This window comes from Schistocerca americana, chromosome 1, assembly GCF_021461395.2.
Source record: "Schistocerca americana isolate TAMUIC-IGC-003095 chromosome 1, iqSchAmer2.1, whole genome shotgun sequence".
NCBI lineage: Eukaryota > Metazoa > Arthropoda > Insecta > Orthoptera > Acrididae > Schistocerca > Schistocerca americana.
In genome coordinates, this window is record NC_060119.1 from 531,640,796 (window position 1) to 531,663,019 (window position 22,224).

The window sequence follows — 22,224 nt, forward strand, 5'->3', positions numbered from 1 at the left end:
GCTGCGAGAAGTTGAAGGTGCTCCGTGCTCTACGACTGTTTCTCGTGTGCGTGATCTAGCAAGGGCAGTAGGAAATATTTACGTCATAGCAGGCAAGAGCGGGAAACTGGGCGTAAGACAACTATAGTTATTGTATGAGCGCTGCTTTTGGACAAAAGCTGTTCGAAACAACTTGCCTTTGACTGATTTCTGAACTGTGTATAAAAATTACTCCCTTAGAGCAAACTATCCCTCTTCAAAAGTGTATGCCACAGCATTAATATCACCTGAAGTCATCGGTCAAATTAAACCTCTGGCTGTTTGTTTTTTTCCGTGCCTGTAAAACATATTATCGCACTATCCACAGCTACACCTTAAAGGATAACCAGTTTCCGAAAAGCTCCACGATGGACCATTTCGCATTCGGTTGCATGCCATCACGTTCCATCAGTTTTTATCACGTCGTTAAGATTCACTATTTGTAATTCCCAAGGAGCTCACCTTCGATCTTGATGGTGTGAACCTTTATCAAGTGCTTTTTACCCTATCACAATTGTTAACACAACGCTTCCAAACTGGCCTTACTAAAGATTGAACCTGGATCCTCGTACTCAAGGGATTTCTTGTTACAGAAAGCTTTCAACAACGTTGACTCGAATACACTCTTTGAAATTCCGAAGATATCATGTGTAAAACAGAGGAAGCGAAAGGCTGTGCAGAAACCAGACGGCAGTTACAACAGAAGAAGAGCCTGTATGGGAAGCAGTGGTTGAGGAGGGACTGAGACAGATTCGTAGCCTCTCCCCGATCTTATTCAATCTGTACCCTGAGCAAGCAGTAAAAGAAACTATGAACAAGTTAGAAAAGGGAGTTGATGGAGAAGAAATAAAAAGTGTAAGTTTGATAATAACATTTAAATTCTGTCACAGAGAGCAGAGAACTTCAAAAAGTGGTTGAACCTACTAGATAATGACTTGAAAAGAGATGATCATCATCGACAAAAGTAAAAGTAGGGTAATGGTATGTAGTCGAATTAAAACGGGCGATGCCGAATAAATTAGATGAGGAAATGAGACACCAAAATTAGTAAACGAGTTTCGCTATTTGCGCAGCAAAATAGCTAATTATGGCCGAAGTAGAGGGGATATAAAATGCACACTGACAATAGAACAAAACGAATTATTGAAAAGTAGGAATTCGTTAGCTACTAATACAAATTTAAGTTTTAAGAACAATTTTATAGAGGTATTTCTATGAAATGTAACATCCTACGGAAGTGTAATGCGAACGATAAGCAATTCGGACAGCTTGAGAATAGAAGCTTTTGAAATGTGCTGCATAGTAGAATACTGAAGATTAGATGGATAGATCTAGTAAGTAGTGAGGAGGTATTGAATCGAATTGGAGAAAATATATTTACGGCACGACTTAACTAAAACCTTGAGTTGATTGATAGGGCACATCCTGAAGCACGAAGAATTCGTCACTTTGGTACTCGACGGAGGTGAGGGGGACAAAAATTGTAGTGGGGAGGACTAAGGGTTGAATACAGCAAGTAGATTCAAATGGAGGTAGGTTTCAGTAGTTATTTTTACATTAACAAGTTTGCATAGAACAGTATAGAGTAGATGGCTGCATCAGACCGGTCTTCGGACTTCAGACCACAACAACAGTAACTCAGTATCAAGTGATAGGGCTAGCTTTCCATATACTTGTGCGTAAAACGTTGACTGATATTTTGATTTCTCTTCTTTTTCCGGAACATATAAATCATTGTTTCTACGCCAGTATTGTTTTAGAAATTCTGGCTTGAATTTATGGAAGCAGCCATAACGACAATGTCATTGTCCACTGGTAGAGTTTTGCCTATTTTAAGTAGACTATTCAGATTCACTATAGTTAGCTGGCCTGACAGCTAACGGCAGTGCGTACTCTCGAAGGCCTGATTGTATATATGTTGTGAATACTATTGCATCGTAGACGAGGAAGGAAGAATGGAAGGAAGGAAAGTACAGTAGGGTTTAACGTCCCGTCAACATCGAGGTCATTGGAGACGGAGCATAAGCTCGGAATGTATCACGGGTGGGGAAGGAAATCGGCCGTGCCCTTTCAAAGGAATCACACGGCATTTACCTGGAGCGATCGTCCTCCCGGATGCGAGTGCAGTGTGCTAATCACTGCGCCACCCCACTCAGTTACATCATAGAGAAATACCCCCTTTAACTGACAGTGCTCACCTTAGTCTGCGAGGCAGCTACTCCTGCACAAACATCTGGAAGCGTAAATCCTAATTATTCTGTGATATTAGATTAACAGGCGCACGCTTTGTAGAGATATATGATCCTATAACTGAAGCCTCGTCGGACAATGCTTGAAAGTACAGGAACCGACTTTGACAATCACATTACGTACGTGATCCTAAACAAGCGAATGTGCTAGAAAAGGGTCGTGATTCCTGACACATTTCACAGTTGACACAACAGAAAGAACCACTGACCATGCGAGATGGATTAATTTGTTTGATATACTACCGACAGTGACGTCACGAAATAGAACCCTACTTCCTGTCCTAATAATTTACTTCCTCACGCATGCAGCTCATCTTGAATTTAATCGACAAAAAAATTAACCTTCTTCAATCTGCCTCCATTACTATGCGCAATGTTGGAGCTGCTTATGTGGTGCCTGTCCCTTCCTGTAACCAAACTGATCTTCCAGTTCGTGTTGAACATTTGTTTCTACTGTTCTCCATATTCTTCTGGTTATCAATTTAGAAGCGTGTCTTGGCGCACTAATCGTCTGCTGATTATCACATTTCTGGCACATGTCTCCTCTGAAAATGTGATTGTAATGCTTTCCTGGAAATTTTATGTCAAGCCATCCGGTTTGAAGGTGCCAGTAACTCAAATAATCTTCTAGTTCCTACACCTCCCACAGATTTCAGTAGTTTCGAAGCAATGCCATCAACTACCGCTGGCTTGTTTGAGCTCAGATCGAAACTAAGTTACAAATGTCATCTCATACTATGACGCAAAAAGAGTGGCGCATTGTGAGAAGCGACTGCATTTTTGGCCCTACTATAGACACAGTTTTACTTCGGTACGGATAAAAAGTTCGTAACAGACTGCGAACGAAATGGTGTGGGAACTCGAAACGTACTCATTAGGTGAAGTATGAATGCGGTACTGTTCAATTACTTTGGGCAAAACGCCTAAATTGTACACAGGTTCGCCTTTAAATTGCTGCGGTATGTGGACTAAATGCAATTTCGGGTGCAGGTGTGGTGAAATGGTGCCAACAATTTGTCCAAGTCCGTACAGACTTGGGTGACGCTGGTCTGGAAGTACAAATCATGCACCATGGGATTTCCATCTTTCCAGCATATGTTTACTGATCGCACTTCTGCTGTCGAATAACTGAATGATTGGTAGAACGTTCCGACCGTTGTTATAGAGACTTGACGAGTATATTTTAAAATAGTGTCATATATCTGTGTGACTTTGACGTGTAGTGCAGCATTCAATAAAAGCCACTTGGCCTGCCATAATATTGTAAACACCACCAGGGAAAAAAAGGCCAATGTGTGTCGGTTCAAAACACACCTATCTATCCCACCTTCCGCAGCAACTTCAAAAAATTTCCCAAAAATTTTGGCATGCGAACATATTCCCGTTCTTCTTAACATGCAAATCATCTCTCATGTCCACAAGCTCCCCTAATTGTAACTCGCTCACATCCTTTAGTCCATCGGCCGTAAGTCGATCATACCCGTCCATTCCTACTTGTCCATCCTCACTCAGTCACGCGGCCCACTTCATTGCCATTATCTCTTTGTGTCTCTCTGTCAATGTCTCCTGCCCTATAGTCACAGTCTCCTTCGTTCTGTTTCCTCTCTATTACCGCTACTATCGCCTTCATTCCTTCCCACTGCTGCTGTATCTTCTCATTGTCACTATCCTCCCCTTCCTCGTTTTGTCACTGTCTTATTATCACTGGCTCTCGCTCACTTCTATTTCCCCAATCTCTTCATTCCTCTCCCACTGACAGTGCCTCCTCTCTTTTCCCGGCTCTGTTCTGTCACTGTCAGCTATGTTCCATTCCCACTGTTTCCCATTCTTTCTCTCAAGTAGCCATTGTGTCCTTCTCTCTTTCCATACTACAACCACTGTCTACTAGCTCCCAGTATTTATTACTTTTCCATCTCCTTCCGACTGCCACTGTCTCCTCGCTCAGCATAAAGAAGCGCGATTATGTGTGCATGCTAAAACTTTTGGAACATTTTTAAAGGTGCTGTGGAAGGTAGAATGAGGCCACCGGTACCCCACTTTTCAATCAAAGTCCTTCAATAACATTCTCCTTTTTTGTGTTCCGATAGGAGTACTTTTCCGCTGGATACATTCTCGTCCCTGATACAGCAGGGCATGTCACTCATATGAAAAGAACTTTATTGATAGTTTACTTATATGAAATTGAAATAATGCACAAGTTATTTTAAACTTTATACCGGATTTAATGTGCACAAACATTTTGCGTGTTCTTTAGTACTATAATGTGGGTTTCCCAGAACACTTCTGATGATAACAGAGACACTCTACAGAATATTTCTCCGACCTACGTTACATTATATATATTCGCCTCATATCGATTTTACGAGAGTATTTTATGTGTATAACTAGGGTATCTTTGAATCTCTGTATCTCGGAAACGGGTAAAGATATTAAGAAAATTTTCAAGATTCCTCCTAATCGTGATCTTAAAAATATGTCCTAAATATTTCAACCATTTTCAGTGCATATCTGTCTTGAAATCCGCAGTGTTGTTGGGATACACGGGAATCATATTTTTGAGGTGTTTCTTTATAACGGATACAGAAAAATGAAAACGGGAAGATGTCATTTCTGGATGAATGTTTAGATTCTATACCGTTAAATTTCGAGTAATTTGCTGCAGATAGTTGTTTACACTGAAGAGCCACAGAAACTGATACACCTGCCTAATATCCTGTAAAGTCCGCATGAGCACGCAGAAGTGCCGCAACACGACGAGGCATGGACTCGACTAATGTCTTTAGTGGTGCTGGAGGGAACTGACACCACGAATCCATAAATCAGTAAGAGTACGAGAGGGTGGAGATTTCTTCTGAACAACACCTTGCAAGACACCCCACATGTGCTCAATAATGTTCATGTCTGGGGAATTTGGTGGCCAGTGGAAGCGTTTAAACTCGGAAGAGAGTTCCTGGAACCACTCTGTACCATTTCTGGACGTGTGGTGTGTCGCATTGTCCTCTTGGAATTGCTGAGTCAGTCGGAATGCACAATGTACATGAATGGATACATGTCATCGGGAGACCCATATCACTCCAACTGCACGCGCCTCACACCATTACAGAGCCTCCACCAGCTTGAACAGTCCCCAGCTGACATGCAGGTTCCATGGATTCATGACGTTGACTCCATATCCATACGTGCCCATCCGCCCCATACAACTTGAAACGAGAACCGTTCGACCAGGCAACATGTTTTCAGTCATCAACTGTCCAGTGTTGGTTTGAAGGGCCCAGGCGAGACGTAAAGCTTTGTGTCGTGCCGTCGTCGGTGGTACACGAGTAGGCCTTTGGCTCCGAAAGCCCATATCGATGATGCCTCTTTGAATGATTCGCACGCTGACACTTGTTGATGGCCCATTGTTGATATCTGCAGCAATCTGCGGAAGGGTTGTACTTTTATCACTTTCAGCGATTCTCTTCAGTCGTCTTTGGTCCCGTTCTTGCAGCATCTTTCACCGGAAGCAGCGATGTCGGAGATTTGACGTTTTACCGGATTCTTGATGTTCACGGTACACTCGTGAAATGGTCTTACGGGAAAATCGCCTCTTCATCGCTATCTCGGAGATGCTGCGTCCCATCCCTCGTGCGCCGAGTATAACACCATGCTCAAACTCATTTAATAACCTGTCACTGTAGCAGCAGTAACTGCGCCAGACACGTGTTGTATTATATAGGCGTTGTCGACCACAGCGCCGTGTCCTGCCTGTTTACATATCACCATATTTGAATACGCATGCCTGTACTAGTTTATTTGGCGATTGAGTGTACATTTCCGCCGCTGAAGGCGAAAAAATGGTGAAAAACGCTTTTTGCGGTTTTTCTCAGGAAACATCCGTGAACCAAATAGAGCCTCCGTAAGTACCTTCAGGCGCACCATGGATCATATCTAATCGAAAAATGGGGAATAGATTTGTTCTATTTGCCAAAGCTGGAGGAAGTGTGTAATATTCAGACTTTCAGCCTGTACTGTAGGATAGTTACCAGTAACACGATCGTTCTACTGGGTATACTAATGGTCCCGAGTCCAAGGTCTACCCGAAACACTGGTTACCTTTCTATCCCCAATAGACCCCGAGATATGTCCCGAAAAGGTCCCGTTTTTAGGAGCGGCGTTTTGGAACTTAGCGAGAGCGCATGCCGTCACGGGCGTAGCGATACCTTTTGAAATCCCTTCGTACATTTTTACGCTTTGGTTAACACCTTTACATTTCCTTCTCCAAATTTACGCACAATCTTTCAGTATATTCTGTCGATTTTCTCTGCAGTCATATCTTTACTGATATCTTTCAGTCACTCTGATGTAACGTTTTTGCACTAACTACTATTTACCTTAAGATTCATGTATTTTCATTTTCTTGCTAAAACCTATTCTCCTTGTATACTCTCAAATGCCAACGTGCTGTTCATCCTTACTTGGTTACGGTCTATGTGCGGCCTAAAGTGCATAAAATACCACGCTTTTAAATAATGTTTCCGCATTGCTGTAGCTAGAAGAAGAGGGAAAGCTATTGTAGCTTCCGTTTAGACGTGTTACCCCGTGACGTACGAAGATGATGAGTACTTGATAGCTACAAACTAACTCCTCACTGACGCAACAAATAGAGGGGTCACAGATAAATTCAAGGAAGAGTTGACTGATGTGCAGAAATAGGCGGCCTTGTGTTCGTGCCGTACCAACCTACGACCGGCGCCCGCGCCTCACTCGTAATACCAGGTCCGCGCCACGCTCCAGCTGCAGCAGGAAGATCCGGTTCATCTGCCGCACCTATGCCTTCAAGCAAATAGACGCTGCTATTAGGGGCAATATCTTTCCCCTTAGTAACGTCAGAGCGGTTCAATCGTGCACGACATTTCCTGCGATTTCAATGTTATGAACAGAAATTCTAAGCGTATACTTGACGTAGACGTAGCAGATGAGTGAACTTTTTACAGAGACACTCTGTCGAATTCTTTGACATGGATATGCAATCAGAGATGTAGGATCTGGAGAGTACTAAGAACTTGAGGAATCGTCCAGAACTATTTATATTTATTTGTTCATTACTTACAGTTTTCGCTAATACAGCTGATACAATACAAAAGTATGAAACATTAATAACTTGTAATGACATTAGTTGTGATGTAAAGGTTAAAATTACTCTGAAGTAATAGGAAGGTCGCAATCACGGCACCGACCTAACTTGACATATTTTATTTCATTTACTTTTTCGTTTAAGTAAAGTTTATATACCTATTTAATGAATCCTATGGTTATGCCTAAAATTTAGCATTAAATATGACTTAAGTGATGCCGAAATTGCTGCCGAAATTGATGCCGAAATTACGGTGAACCAAAATACTTTTATTATCTGGTTTGAGGATTTCACAAAATAGTTATTAGACAAAGATATAAGAATTATTATTATACCTTGACAGAATTAATTACCAATTGCACAATGTGCTTGGAGATGGTAACTAAATGTATTTACAGTCTGAAACTCAAACAATAAATGGACAAATAAAAGATAAATACTGTTTCCGGATTTCTCCTTTACTTCTTGGTAGATCAGTTGAATAACAAGTATACTGTTTTTGTTCTACTAATTTTTCATTTCGAACTAGTTTGCAGCTCACTGTGCCATCTTCAGGAAACAACTGACTAGCGTTCGGAAGGAACACTACTTTTTACGTAATCAAACATTTTGTCTGTAATATTGCGTAGTTCAATTATTTATTGTGCTTAATTTTGCCCATTTGCTAAAGCGTAATTTTAATTTTAAGAAACAACTTTGATGCAAGTGGTTTGTAAATTTGCTTATATTGTTCGGTTACCCAAGAGCTAGTGTTACTTCCAGAGGCTAGTCAGTTGTTTTCTGAAGATCGCTACATGAGTCGAAAAATCGTTTCATGTATACAAAAATCAGTAAATCAACAACAGAGTACTTGTTATTCAACCTTAAAAAGATAAATAATCAGCATGTAAGTAGAGCGCTGCTTTCTGCCGAATGCCTGTGTGGTTTTAGGTCGCTAATGACGTGCATGTTTCAAGATTGTCACGTAAAGCGTACAGTCATCAGTTTGACCCAATGACAAGCATTTGCACTCCCGGTTGCGCTTAGGATCCCTCCTTCTATATGTCTTCCGTACGTAGTTAAATCTAGAAAGAGACTATGGTTCCAAGTGCCCAAATAGCAATATAAATAAGCCGTATTGAGCGAAAGGAAACTGTTCCTATTCTTAGTGCACATGACTAGTTTCAATGACAGACGCTATACCAGTTAAAAGTACTAGTTGTTTATTTTCCTGAGAAAGGGCCGTATGTTTTACAATAAAGGAGGCAACTGGCGTCAGGAAGGAGAGCAAAAGGAAAAACTGCTTAATGAAACGCATATTTATGTTGCATTACAGCATTTAGACTATGTCATCACTAAAGATGTAGCGCAGAGACAGATTAAAACAAGGGGCTCTCGTCGTCTTGTTTACAAAGTTAGTCCAAAATTTCGATTAAGTATTTCAAGGAAATTATGAACACCTCAAGGCTGGCAGGAAAATTATCCTTAACGGTGACTCCTTCATAATGAATCTATATTAAAACATCGCTGCTTGACAAGAAACAACATCCAGGAAGAATTTATGGAACACCAGACACTTGAAACAAACCGAGTTCTACTACCTGTCAATGTTGCCTAACCTACAGTGTTAGCTGCATCAGTACTGGTACGTGTATTCCACTGTCAGAAGTATCAGAAAGCTTTTCGCAACTCGGTCGTTTCCAGACCAGCGGCTCTTACCTCAGTTTGATACAGTTACAGTCTCCATCATCCCAGAAAATTTGTAGCACCATCACGGAATCACCTTGTATAATTGTCCCTGATAAGTTGATGATTCGCGCGGTGGCTGCTGGAAGCAGTATGAGGCGAGTCTTACCTCTACAATAGGACTGCCGGTGGGAGAGGAGCACTGAGAGGAAGGTGGCACAACCTCCTTGCCGCAGTGCTGGCACCATTAATATATAGTGCGCTTATACAAAACCAGATGTGATACACGCCGATATATTGGCAGCGCTCGTATTGAAGTAGATGTCTTACAACTAACGTCAATTCTCTCCACTACTGGCGGCACCTGTAAAAATGGCCAACTAATCGTGGCCAAACTGTACCATTTAGTTTAATTATTTGCAATGTGACTTGTAACACACTTCCGTTAAAAGTTCTTCTTCTTCCTCTTCTCCTCAGCGATCACAGGCCATGTGGACCACGCGCTGCATCAACTATCTGCTCCCACCGCCTTCTATCTCTCGCAGTCTCTCTCCACCCTGTGGAAATTCCTAATGCTGCGATGTCCTTTTCTGTGTCATCTTTCCATCTTGTACGAGGTCGGCCCAACGGCCCCTGGAGAGTTCCTTCAAATGCTTTTTTGGTGATTCTGTTGTTTTCCATTCTAGCCACATGTCCAGCCCATTGTATTCTCCTACTTTTTAATTTCTGGATGATAGTGGGTTGCTTCATTAGCTGATAAATTTCATTGTTCTTTCGAATTCCCCATACGCCATTCTCTAACACAGGTCCCCAGATTTTTCTCATTACTTTTCTTTCGAAAACATTCAGTTTTTCTCTTTCATTGTTTGTAAGAGTCCAGATTTCTGAACCGTACAGTACTATGGGGCAGATGATAGTGTTGTATATCTTCATCTTTGTGGTGACTGACAAAGCTTTACCTTTGAGTGGGTTGCCTAGAATACAGACATCTTGACCCTGAGGCTATTCTTTCGTTTATATCCATTGTTATGATATTTTACTGTTTAAATGTGATCCATGGTATTTAAACTGAATAAATTTTCTGAATTTAGAATGTTGGTCAATTTCAAAGTAAGGATTTGGGTTTATGACTCGACCTATTTCCGTATGTTCTGTTTTCTCTTGGTTAATTAAAAGTCCCATTTTGCTGGCACTGTGCCTGAGAGATCTATACATGTCTTTCAGTTCTTCTTCAGTTTCACTCAGCAACACTACATCATCTGCATAAGCCACGAGTTTTACTTCACTGTGTTCGAATCGGAGACCATAGTATAAATATAAAATACCCTCCCGAAACACTTTCTCTAATGTAAGGTTGAAGAGGACACTTGAAAGAGCGCCTCCTTGTCGTAAGCCTGTTTTAATTGGAAAGGTGGGGGATAAATAATAATAATCATTAGTAACATCATCTACTTCATACAGATGATGGCGATTTCCGAAGCATACTTTTATGACGTCTCATTTCTAGTAGACTGAACTTAAATTTCGTTTCCTCGTACGTGTAAAACTTGTTGATAAAACGTGGATGTGATGTAAAACAGGCCCAGTACAGTAACAGCAACATATCTAATTAGTTCACTGTGGAGCTATTTTCAAATCATATTTTTTTAGCGGTTGCCGAGAACTGTAGTCCTCAATGCATGTTCCCTCACAGGAAAGCACGTTGCTGAGAGGTGACATTTCGCGAGGTGTGTACAACTTGCGCCCATTGAAGATGGCGGAAGCTGCAACGGCGGTCAGGTGCTTCCAGGGATCGGCGTCTTGAGACGTCACTTTCTGTGAAAGCAGATGCAGAGATAGCCGCTGCTGCTGTTTTATATGGAGGCGGCGGCGCGTCTCCGGCCAGTCGCAGACAGCATGCGCACCTGGGAGGCAGTTGTTGCCACGGCGCTCGTGGCGGTGTTCACGCTGACCTTGGCCGCAGCTGAGGACGCGCCGGTGAGTAGACGACTCATTCCTTATTAACGTGTGGGAGGCAATCACAAGGAACTTCTCAGCGTTCTCTGCCCCAAGGGACTTGCAGTACTAGTAGGGATTTCCAACAGGTGAACGAGATAAAATTCAGAATCATTCCATACAAGACGTCGTGTTTGCCCCCTAGCAGTGTGTTAAGTGCCTGGGTCACGCAGATATGCTGTGCGTCCGTGAAATAGAGCATTCTGTTGTAAAGAATGGATTCCCTGCCTCCACGTACACTGACTTCTTTACTCCTGCTGTATGACACTTGTGTCGCAAACGTATCTGTTGAATGTAGGTGGCTGTAATGGATGTGCATGACGTCGTGTTTATTCGTACACTGTGAGAAATGTTCACCAATACCTCTATCCTCATTGCTAGCCGACCACTAGTGGCGAAATTTTCTTCCAGCAAAAAGATTCGAATGAAAACCTATGTCTCCGAGTAGGAAACCACAGCGCACTCATAACTTCTCAACGATTTTGCCCTCTAGGTTTCTGTAATGTAACTGTCTATCGCCCTACACAGCAAGATAAATTCATTTAATTCTTTCGTATTTACTTGTTACGCTATACATATTTTTTTGGCAAAGGGAGTTTCAAAACCCAACATAACCCGAGACGGTGTTTAAAACAACAGCCTCCACTTTGTGAGCCATCGATACATTGTCCTACATCGATACACTCTTATCGCACTGGACCGATACCCGTGAGAAGGACAGTCAGATTCCCATACGGCCATCACCATTATTCCAAAATATGACCTCGTATTCCTCCCTTCCTTCTTTTGCTCTTCGAAGTCAGTGCCTTCTTGACAAAGACGAAGCAGCCATGCTACTCATCATTTTCGGCAGAGGGACGGTCAATGTGTTAACATCATGTGATCACTCTCCTTGAGACTGTAAGGTGAGATGTGGCAACAATCTTACGACAATGACGCAGTGTGCCGACGAGTAACTTTAGGGTACCCATTGTTCTTTCTCTGCTGACCAAATAACAAATCCTGGAGACGCAAATTACTTCAGCTATCGAGGTTATAACTGGTTACTTCAGAATTCAACACCAACGCAGTAGCGGCAACATTAACCTCACACAAATACTTTAACTTTTACTACAAATAGTTCAAGATATCGAAACTTGATTTCCGCCAGCAGAATCCGTCGAGGGATGAGTTGATTCATTTATTTATTTGTTTATCAAGTTCCGTGGGACCATGCGAGCCAGAGCTACATGGCCATAGAACGAGTCACTGCACTGATTAAAGAATGCTGACTGGAAGGTTTATAAACAAAGAATTAAATAATTAATAAAACGTGCAAAGAGAGAGTAATGGAATAGATAGCACACAACAAAGAAAAGTTCTCAACTACTGCGAAGAACTCATGTGCAAATAGAAAGTTTATGCCTCAACGAAACCCTTCAACTTCGATTTGAATACTTCGGTTTTATCATTTTTATTTCTACTGACTTTTATTCAGCGTTAAATTTTCTGAATATTACATACTGCTTTTGTACAGTGCTTCAGGAAATATCCAGGGGGTTGCAGTTTCTTCTGAAAGAAGCACTATTGTCAACAACATACATCATGATGATCATGATGAAGGAATTCATGTATGAGGCTGGCAGAGTTAGAATCCTGAGATACGTGAACAGCGGCCTATACGAAGTCAGTGAAATGACACCGCAGATATGAGTGACCACCCGTTTCAGGACGAAGGGTATTTTTTTGAGAGTACAGAACTCTCTCAAAACGTAACATCATAGGAGGTACAGAGTGAAAGAAAACAGAGTAGACAGACTGTCGCGTTTCATTGTCAGTGACAGTGAAGACCATACTTGCAGTGAAGATAGCAGCATTTACTTCCTGCACAAGATCTTCAACGTGGTTCTTACAAGAAAGCCTTTCATCTTCACTCCGCCCCAACGATTTAAAATTGTCGATTTCATTGACTGTTTTGTGACCTTCTAACAATAAAATGTTCCTTTTACAAACCTTTACCTACTGCGTTTTGTTACACTTAAGAGTTAATCTCTTCTCTGAAAGCCACGTGCTAATGTTACTGGCTACCTTGTTAGCTATATAATTTATATTACGTTCCACGTCTTTTAAATAATAGCCGTGTCATCTGCAAAGCGAATAATTTTTGTGTTATATGTCCTGTTTATTGGCAGATCAGTGATGTATATCAAGATAAGCGATGGACCCGTTCCCACATTACATGACTCCTGTCAGATCCAAACCTTTCCCCCTTTGCGCACAGTGGAGGACAACATTCTGCTTTCTACTTTGCAGATCTGAACTAAGTCACTGATAAACTTTTCCCCCAAACTATGCTGTTACAATTTATGAAAAATTATTGAGTGGTCTACACAATCAAATGACTTTTTCGGAATCAAAGGAAACACTTCCTGTCCTCAACCTACCATATAGCCCTACCACTGCCTCATAAATAAGCAAAAAGTGACGTATTCTGCGGATACCCCGTTCCTAAAACTAAACTGAGACTCTGACAGAAAATTGTTCCTACTGAGTCGTGTCAATACTCTCGTATACACGGCTTTCCCAAAACTTTTGAAATCATTGATAGCAATTAAATTGGACGGTGATTCTTTACGTTATCTGTTTCACACATTTCATGTTGTAGCTTCAGTTTTTATAAACTGATTTCGCCAACGAGTATTTCAAACAGTCAGGAAAGTGACCACTGCTGAAAGATTGATTGTACATGTGACTAAGAACAAAACCAATGAATGGTGCGTTGGTCTTCTTAGCCCTACTTGAAATTTCATCATATCCTCAGGCGTCTTTACTCTTTAATAATGGAATAATTGATTTCAGTTTCGACTTTCCTTGTTTTCTGTAGCTACATATGATATTATTGTCTCGGGATGTTCTTTATGTTTATCTGTACCAATAAAATTTTGATTTAGCTTGTCGCGTATTCCTAAGAAGTGGTAATTAAATATTTTACACAACTCTGGCGGATAACTAACAGTTTCACTCTCACAAACCAGAGGTGGAACACGTCGAGCACACATATATTCTGCCGTGTACTTCTTTCACAATTAACCATAAAGTTTTAATTCTGTTCCGAGTGGTTTCTATTCTCCTGGTGTAATAAATTGTTTCAGCCTGCCTGGTAACAAATCTATTGCTCTTTGCAGTATTCCCTACAGCAAATTTTTGTTACTGGGCTCTGGGTGTCCTTTACGTTATGATACAGCTCCTTTTTCCTCTTACATGATATCACTTATAAAAATCGGTCACTTATTATTGGTTCACATGTGCTTGCACCTTCATAATTGGAAAGACTGTAGGCTTCTTTCAACTCCAGCCATTAGACACCGGTTTTAAACGTGTGAATTGCAAGTGGAGTCGTATCTCAAAATTTTTGTTTACTGCTTCGGGATATGATTCTGCTTCGATTCATTTCTGTATTACAATCTGTGCCTCATGGTCTGACAGTAATTTGGTAATTTTCTCACACTGCCCATTAACTAGAGAACAAACTACGAATATATTGTCTATCACTATGCCGATTTTCTCTGAACTCTAGTTGTAAAGTATACTGTCTGTACCAGGTTGTCATATTCATGCAAATCTGTTAACCTTCTTTCTTCTGGCGAATCAGTCAGAGAGTTTATATTAACATCGTCATACGAGCTCAGCCTCCTGTCTTTCTTAAGAACCGAGCCTTGCACATTATCAAGTCTGCGAAGGCAAACTCTGTAGTCTACACTGGGAGAATCTGCGGAGGTCTATAACGACAGTTTTTTCCCTGAAAATTCAAACTCCTCTGCGCGTTTTCAAATATTTTGTTTTTACAGACTTTTGAGATCTCATCTCTCATGAATAAGATCATACGTTTGGCATAAACGGCACACCTCCCTTCTGCAACGAACTCCTTTCATAGAAATCAGTATGATGCATTCCTCTAAAGGAAGCTTTACAATTTTTTTCCCAACGTAAATGATACTCTGAGATACAAACAATGTCAGTGTACAGACTACAGGCAATTCATATTGTTTTCCTTTCACATCCATAGTGTTTTAATGAAACAAACATATTGTAAAATCTGATCTGCATTCTCATTTATTGAACAATTTGCAGCGTGAACGAACGTAGGTACGATAGGGGATGTTCTGCATAACTTCATCCTAAGAGAGGTGTCGTCCTTCTTCACGCTCTCATCGGAATTTGGCCTCGAATGAGGCCAAACCCACCTACTACACTGTCACTTACAAGATTCGCTAACCGCCCCTTCGCAATCCGGTTTGGGTATAGGCTGTGTCTAATAACGCCGAACATGCGGGTTCAGCTGGCCCCACCAAAAGGTGTGCCTTATCAGCGGTTCAAGAATGGTTCAAATGGCTCTGAGCACTATGCGACTTAACTTCTGAGGTCATCAGTCGCCTAGAACTTAGAACTAATTAAACCTAACTAACCTAAGGACATCATATACATTCATGCCCGAGGCAGGATTCGAACCTGCGACCGTAGCGGTCGCTCGGCTCCAGACTGTAGCGCCTAGAACCTCACGGCCCCTCCGGCCGGCTTTATCAGCAGTCATCAGCGCCTTTTAGATACCCGTATTACCTTACTTCTCAGCACTTTCAAGACAAGGTTTCCAGCTGACCTGCCCTAACGCTGCTTACTCTACACCTTGTGACGGGATTAAGCACTGGAGGCAGCTGGCCGATGGACGGCTCTATTTGAAACATTGGCTATATATCGTCGCAGGATCGAGCCGTATGTAGTCTGCTTTCACACCCAGCAGCTAAACTCGCTGAAAAAATTATTAACCTTTGATCCTTTGGTGAAATTTATCCTTGCATCATTAAGTAATGCAAATTAAAGTAAATGCAAGTTGCAATGAAAGAAAGTATTTGTAATGTGGTGAATAGTGTTATATTCTCGTGAATTATTGATGCAGCCACCACCAAAAGGTTTATATTGCGAATAACCGATGCCCACTTCGCTGGAGACCTCCAGTAAAGAGTAGTACGCTAATATAATACAGTTCTGATATTAACAACGACAGTTTTCTCTAAAATACGAGAGCAGGGAAAAACTTAAAAATGATACCGAGGTCTTAGGTGTCCATAAAATCGAGACTGCACCATTCTGGCATTCTCAGCCTTGACGAAAATGGTGTCGCCTCTTTATTTCTACAAAAACTGTCACTGTTAATGTTACGGTTGTTATGCCATTGCACCAGACTATGCAGAAACTCTCGAATGCCAGTAGGAGGTTCATTACTCTATTAAATACGAGTATTACCCGTAAGCCGAATTACTCGCCCCTGTGCACTTGTCAAAGACTGTTACGCTACCAAGTACCGTTTATGAAATGAAATAGATCAACATATCATAAAATTATAACCCTATTTACTCATTACTTACATTATCGTGCACAGCGAGGATGAAAAGTTTTCTTTCGTAACAGTCACCGACAATTACATTTTACAGAGTGAACTTTTGTATGTGCAGCTAATTTCACAAAATATAAACGCAGTCAGTTTTCAGGATTACGGCAAAGTCTCAGTATGGCAGGTATCAGCTGTGATATCTTCTTCTTTCTCTGATTCCCTCGGCAGTAAGAACTTGATACCACAAATAGTCTACCATTACGCAACACAGCCACCAACATTAAGCCCTGGAGCTCAATATACGTGCACTTTTGAGGAAAGGAGATAATGAGAATGAAGATGGGAAACATTAGTACGAGTAGTTACTTAGCTGAACCAACCCCTTGGTATCCATCAGCATAGGATTACATTGCTGAAACCTACGCTATGTGGTGACCGACGTGTTATTTTTACAAAATAAATGTGAAGTTGAGAAATTCATCTACCGGACATATTAAATTTCATTTTATATGTAAAACAGAATTCAATAGATATGTTAACAGGCAAAAATCAAAACCAAAATTTAAATATTACTTCGTGATACTCTCACTACGACTAAGTACACCAGAGCGACCTACGATATATGCGTTGATTTCTTACCGCTAGTGACGAGATTAATAAATGGAAAGGACAATTTTAGTTAGAATGGAAATACGATGTTTCATTCATACTGACGATCACAAACGTACCTGCAACTCTGTCAGCCTTTCCTGCAGTTTTACAGACAAATTATGGTTTATCTGGAAATATTACCAGTGCCCTTGACCGTTAGAATAAGAGTTCGCTGCCTGCAGTAGATGTTTCAATAGTGGCTTGTTTGAGCCTCTTAGGCACAGGTAGAAGCGTTACGGAAGAATTTCAGAGCTGTTGTAATTGAATTTAAAATCCATATTTTAGCCTCAGACACAAAGGGGATGGTAGGCAGGCTTCGCAATCTAGGAACGGCCATGATACACAATTATGGATTATTATGGACACAAATAAGTTATCCGCAGAGAAAAGAATACTTAAAACACAAGAAAAAAAAAACAAAAGCTTGTTTCGGCCCTTAGGGAAAATTACTAGATGTACCGAGAGAATGAACTAATCGGAAGGAAATAAACAGGCAGTTACTGAGCCATGTGGCTGGTAGTGACGAGAACGAGGGCTCGGACGCATGAGCGCTTTGCCAACCACAGAAGCATCGCTGAGCTGGCGGTCGGCTTGTTGCAGAACTGGACGCGAGCACGTGTCGTTACAGAAGCTGCCAAAATAGCACACGTCTTCTGGAGGTGCAACCGAATTCGTGCCATGAGTTTCCCATGCACGCCTAACCTCAAAGTAATAAAGTTAAGCATATGGACAACAAATGAGGCAGCAGATTCACAGGCTAACCTTCACTATGTACCGAAACCAACAAATTTCTAGTAAACAGTGTTTCCGAGTGGACTTGGGAGCGTATGATCCTTGGTGACTCCACCAATAAAAAGTCCTAATTTTTGGCAACACATCGATCGGTTTGGAATAGCAGGAAAAATACTTTTGTGGGGGAAATACTACTACCAAATTTACGCCTCATTAATTATGTACACTGTGAACCCCTTGTTGGCGACTGTTTGATTCGTAATCTCTTCTATAGCTCGAACCTCTTCCTGTAATTAACATCAATGAAAGGTTTCTTAATTATTTACAGGAAGTTCTAGATGCTAGAAAAGTCATTTGTTGACATCTGAGGTGGCAATATGGTCAAGTGGCCAACTGCCAACAAAGAATCAATCAGTCCATTAGTTAATTAAGTATCGCAGTCTATAAGATTACAGATCCACTAGAGTTGTGTTGCACGCAATTTTTTTTTCCTTTCTATAAAAACTGAGTGAATGCGGAGTAATTGAAGGTGAAAGTGGGGGAAATGAGGGAGAAGAATGGGGCAAAAAATGAAGAAAACAAGGGGAAAGGGGGAAGCAATGAGAAAGCTTGCTACAATACTGAAGTTGAGCCTTGTTTCAGGAGTATCCACCTCCGGACGTGTACAGCCTCCATGTGGTGAGCCACGTGCGGAACCGGTACGCCAAGACAGTGGTGACCAGCAGGGTGGCCAACACAGCCAACGTGTCCAGAGAAATCAGCTTCGACGCCGTCCTGCCGGAGACCGCCTTCATATCGGGATTCGTCATGTGAGTTGCAGACCCGCTAGCAGCGTCGCCTGCAACCAGTAACGCTTCTGTGCCATATGGCGTCACCAGATGGTTTGACTGTCGTGTTGTGTTGTTGCAGAGAGATGGACGGCAAGGCGTACGAGGCGTACGTGAAGGGGAAGGAGGAGGCGCGCGAGGAGTACCAGCAGGCCGTGCAGGCCGGCCAGGGCGCCGCGCACGTGCAGCTCAGGTAGCGGCGGCTGCTCTCTCTCTCTTTTTCTCTCTTTTTTTTTTTTTTTTTTTTTTAAATATTATGGGACTTAACTGCTAAGATCATCAGTCCCTAAGCTTACACACTACTTAACCTAAATTATCCTAAGGACAAACACACATACCCATGCCCGAGGGAGGCCTCGAACCTCCGCTGGGACCAGCCGCACAGACCATGACTGCAGCGGCCGAGACCGCTCGGCTTATCTCGCGCGGCGCGGCTTCTCTCACAGCGCTTAGTGTAATGCGCGGGCTCGCGTGTGTGGAAAGCCGAAATCTTGCCCTAAGGTACATCAGCCTTAGCTCATGGTTTGAGACTTCCGAAAATTCGCCGGCACAAAGATAAAATCTTGAAATGGCAACTAGAAAATATAATAATAAACAGCATTTTAGCAACAACGATGGTCTACATGGCAGGTGTAATGGTTTATTTGTTTTTCAAAACGTTTGTGGCCATTTTCCCAAAGCACGCCATGATAACGAATTATTCAGATATCATCAATCTGGAGATACAAAACAACATGTTAAGAATTGCCCATTTCACTTAAAGTGAAACCATAATTGATGTTACCTTAGCGTACTACATTGTGAAGACAATAACACACATATGAACCACATCGACCATATACGTGACTATCCATGTTTCGCAGTTCTTATTACAGGGTTCTAGGGGCTGCAGGCCACATTTTGCGAGCGCGCGCGCGCGCGCGTGTGTGTGTGTGTGTGTGTGTGTGTCTGTGTGTGCGCATAAAATGGAGAGACACAGACGGCAGAGAAATGATTGGAAACAAAAATTTATTAGATCCTCGCCGCCCCGGATTAGAATAAAATCTCGAGTTTTTAACGATTATCTTCATCGTCCACATCAGGAGCAGCGGACTGTCGTTAACTGCTTGTGAGAGGGGCTTTTCTATATACTGTCATAATAACGTGAGCCCCATTACGTGCATCAGTTAAATTTTAGCTGCTGTTCCAATTCTGATTTGTACGACTTCTTTCGTGGCAGACACGGTAGGTAGCTGGGAAGGCATCTTTGTCTCACCAAACACAACTTGATATTAATTGATGGGGCTGTGTTGAGCAACTGCGTATTCAGCGAACTGAAATTCTTAATGTATCATTCGTGCTATGCAAAACATTCAGCATCTGATATTGCTTCCACGTTGCCAAAGGATGTTCAAAATTCTACGGACCCTGCAACCAAGTTATCTTTTGAAGCCGTATTGGAACGACAGCGATCTTAGACAGCATAACAAAGCCATTCCTTATCCATCGGCACTAATATTTATATATTGTGGAGCAGTTGTTACCGAATAACGTTTGGTATCTACAGCAGTTTTATATACCAGCTCCACATGTCACTACGGACGTAGTGCCTGAAGATAATTACGTTTTATTGAATCCGGTTACCAGAATAAATAAATGTTAGCTGCTATATAGACTGACTCTTCTCGTTGTATCTGAGACCAAGACTACCCTCAACAAGGTACACGGTAACGAACTTCACCAAAGGACTCTACTCATTACAACTGAGACATTATAGGGGATATGCAGTGATTTTCGTTACATTTGAATCTCGAGTCTCTTCGAACCAGAGAGTACTCTTCTCCAACATGATGTTCAATCTGTGGCAATACCTTGCGGTTATTTACAATGATTGCTCCACTTGTTCTATCCATGTGCCTATTTATTTCGTTACTCGAAGTTTAAACTTTATGTTGCTATTGTGATTTGCCAAAAATTTTGTTTTATCATATGCAGTTTGGACACCATCTAGACCTTATGGCAGTGTTCTAACCTTGGTGGATGCACTCAAAGCATCTAAAATTTGGTATTAAAGACTTTGCTTCAAGGTTCCTATTTTGAGGGAAGAACATATAAAAATTTGCCTTATTTTTATTTTAGTGCAAGAGATTCAAACGTGGTGTCCGTGTCGGTGAACGTGGAGGCGCAGAAGAAGGTGACCTTCAACCTGACGTACGAGGAGCTGCTGCAGAGGGAGCTGGGCGCCTACAACCTGCGCATCAACCTCAATCCCGGACAGGTGCGTCTGCTCTGAGTAGGTACATGCGAACTAAGGACCGAGAATACTCAGTTACTATCTAGCCGCGACTGCAAAACAGCGTGTGGAAACATGGGTGTTGAGCCACGATTTTTGGGTTCTTCTCCAGTACCTAGCATTAGTTCTGATAGTGCTAAAAATCCTATAGTTTCTTCTAAGCTGTCTACGAACGCTTCGATATACAATGGGAACTTGAAGAAAGTAACTTTCAATAAAATTGTTGAAGTTCCGTGAAGAGAAAGACATCTATAAGGAGTCTTCAAAAAAGGAAAGAAATGCAAAGATAAAATCGAAAGAGCTACGAACGTCTGTAACTTGAGTTGTATGAAGGCTGTTCAACCCAGTCGATATCTCATGATGAATGGTATAACATAGACGTGTCGTTCATTACAACTACTGCTTAACTTATAAAATCAGGATGTGATTGCAGAAATGAAAGTTCGGAACAAGAGCAAGAATAACTGGGAAATGTTCTAACTCGTATTTTCTCCGAATAAGTTACCTCTGTGCATGAAACTAAAGACTACTCAGAAAAAAATCACAAGAATGAATGGAGTACGAAATGAGGAGTCAGGCTGTTTGTACGACAATCTGACTGGAAAGTCTGTTAGATTATAGATTAGCGAAGTGACTACACCCGTGCAGGGACTATCAATTTGGCAGCCCGGGCCTGATCTGCAGCATTTGCACGATAGGGACAGAGTTATGACTCCATTGGTTGTAATGGTTATCTAGAGATAAATAAATAATAGATAAAATTAAAATAAAAGCGGTATCAAGATTGTAGATGGAACAAAGATTATAAAAACGTCTTGAACCTCAAGACTCCAAATTTGTTACGGAGATTAGCATCGCTCTGACTCTTTTTTTTGTGCTCTTCAGACCTCAGACAGGTTGGTCTGCGCAGATCTGCATGCTGTTCCGTCCTCTGCAAGCCTCTTCGTCTCTGCCAACTAGTCTAACCTGCATCGACGTGAACCTGCTTACTGTCGTCTAGCCACGGTCTCCCTCTCCACTTTTTATTCCCCCACTGCCCTCAGATACCGAACTGAATATTCCCGGACGTCTAGCGTGCCGTATCATCCAACTTCTTCTTAATGAAGCTGTGTCACATTTTCCTTCTTTTCACGGTGCGATTCAGCAGCTGCTCAGAAGTATCCAATCCACCCGTCCAACCTTCAGCATTCTCATATGGTACAAGGTTTCGAATACTTCTGATCTCTTCTTTTCTGAGCTGTTTGTCGTCCACAATTGAGTTCCGGACAGGACTACCTACTAATATCTCCAAAAAAGACATCCTAAATATTAAATTTATATTCGATGATCGTAAA

General features: G+C 41.7%; 1 protein-coding gene across 3 annotated transcripts in view; it reads left to right on the forward strand.

The window, feature by feature from the left end:
* The first annotated feature begins 10,907 nt into the window (after positions 1-10,907).
* The window catches only part of LOC124605423 (inter-alpha-trypsin inhibitor heavy chain H4-like), a 262,768-nt gene continuing 251,451 nt past the window's right edge, over positions 10,908-22,224 (forward strand). The window contains exons 1-4 of one of the 3 annotated variants that reach the window (XM_047137117.1): positions 10,908-11,022; positions 18,434-18,600; positions 18,701-18,811; positions 20,737-20,875. In XM_047137117.1, coding sequence (XP_046993073.1) covers positions 10,942-11,022; positions 18,434-18,600; positions 18,701-18,811; positions 20,737-20,875 — 498 coding nt within the window. In that variant the 5' untranslated portion in view covers positions 10,908-10,941. The remainder of the gene's footprint in view (positions 11,023-18,433; positions 18,601-18,700; positions 18,812-20,736; positions 20,876-22,224) is intronic. The other 2 variants (XM_047137099.1, XM_047137090.1) reach the window with 2 other exon arrangements.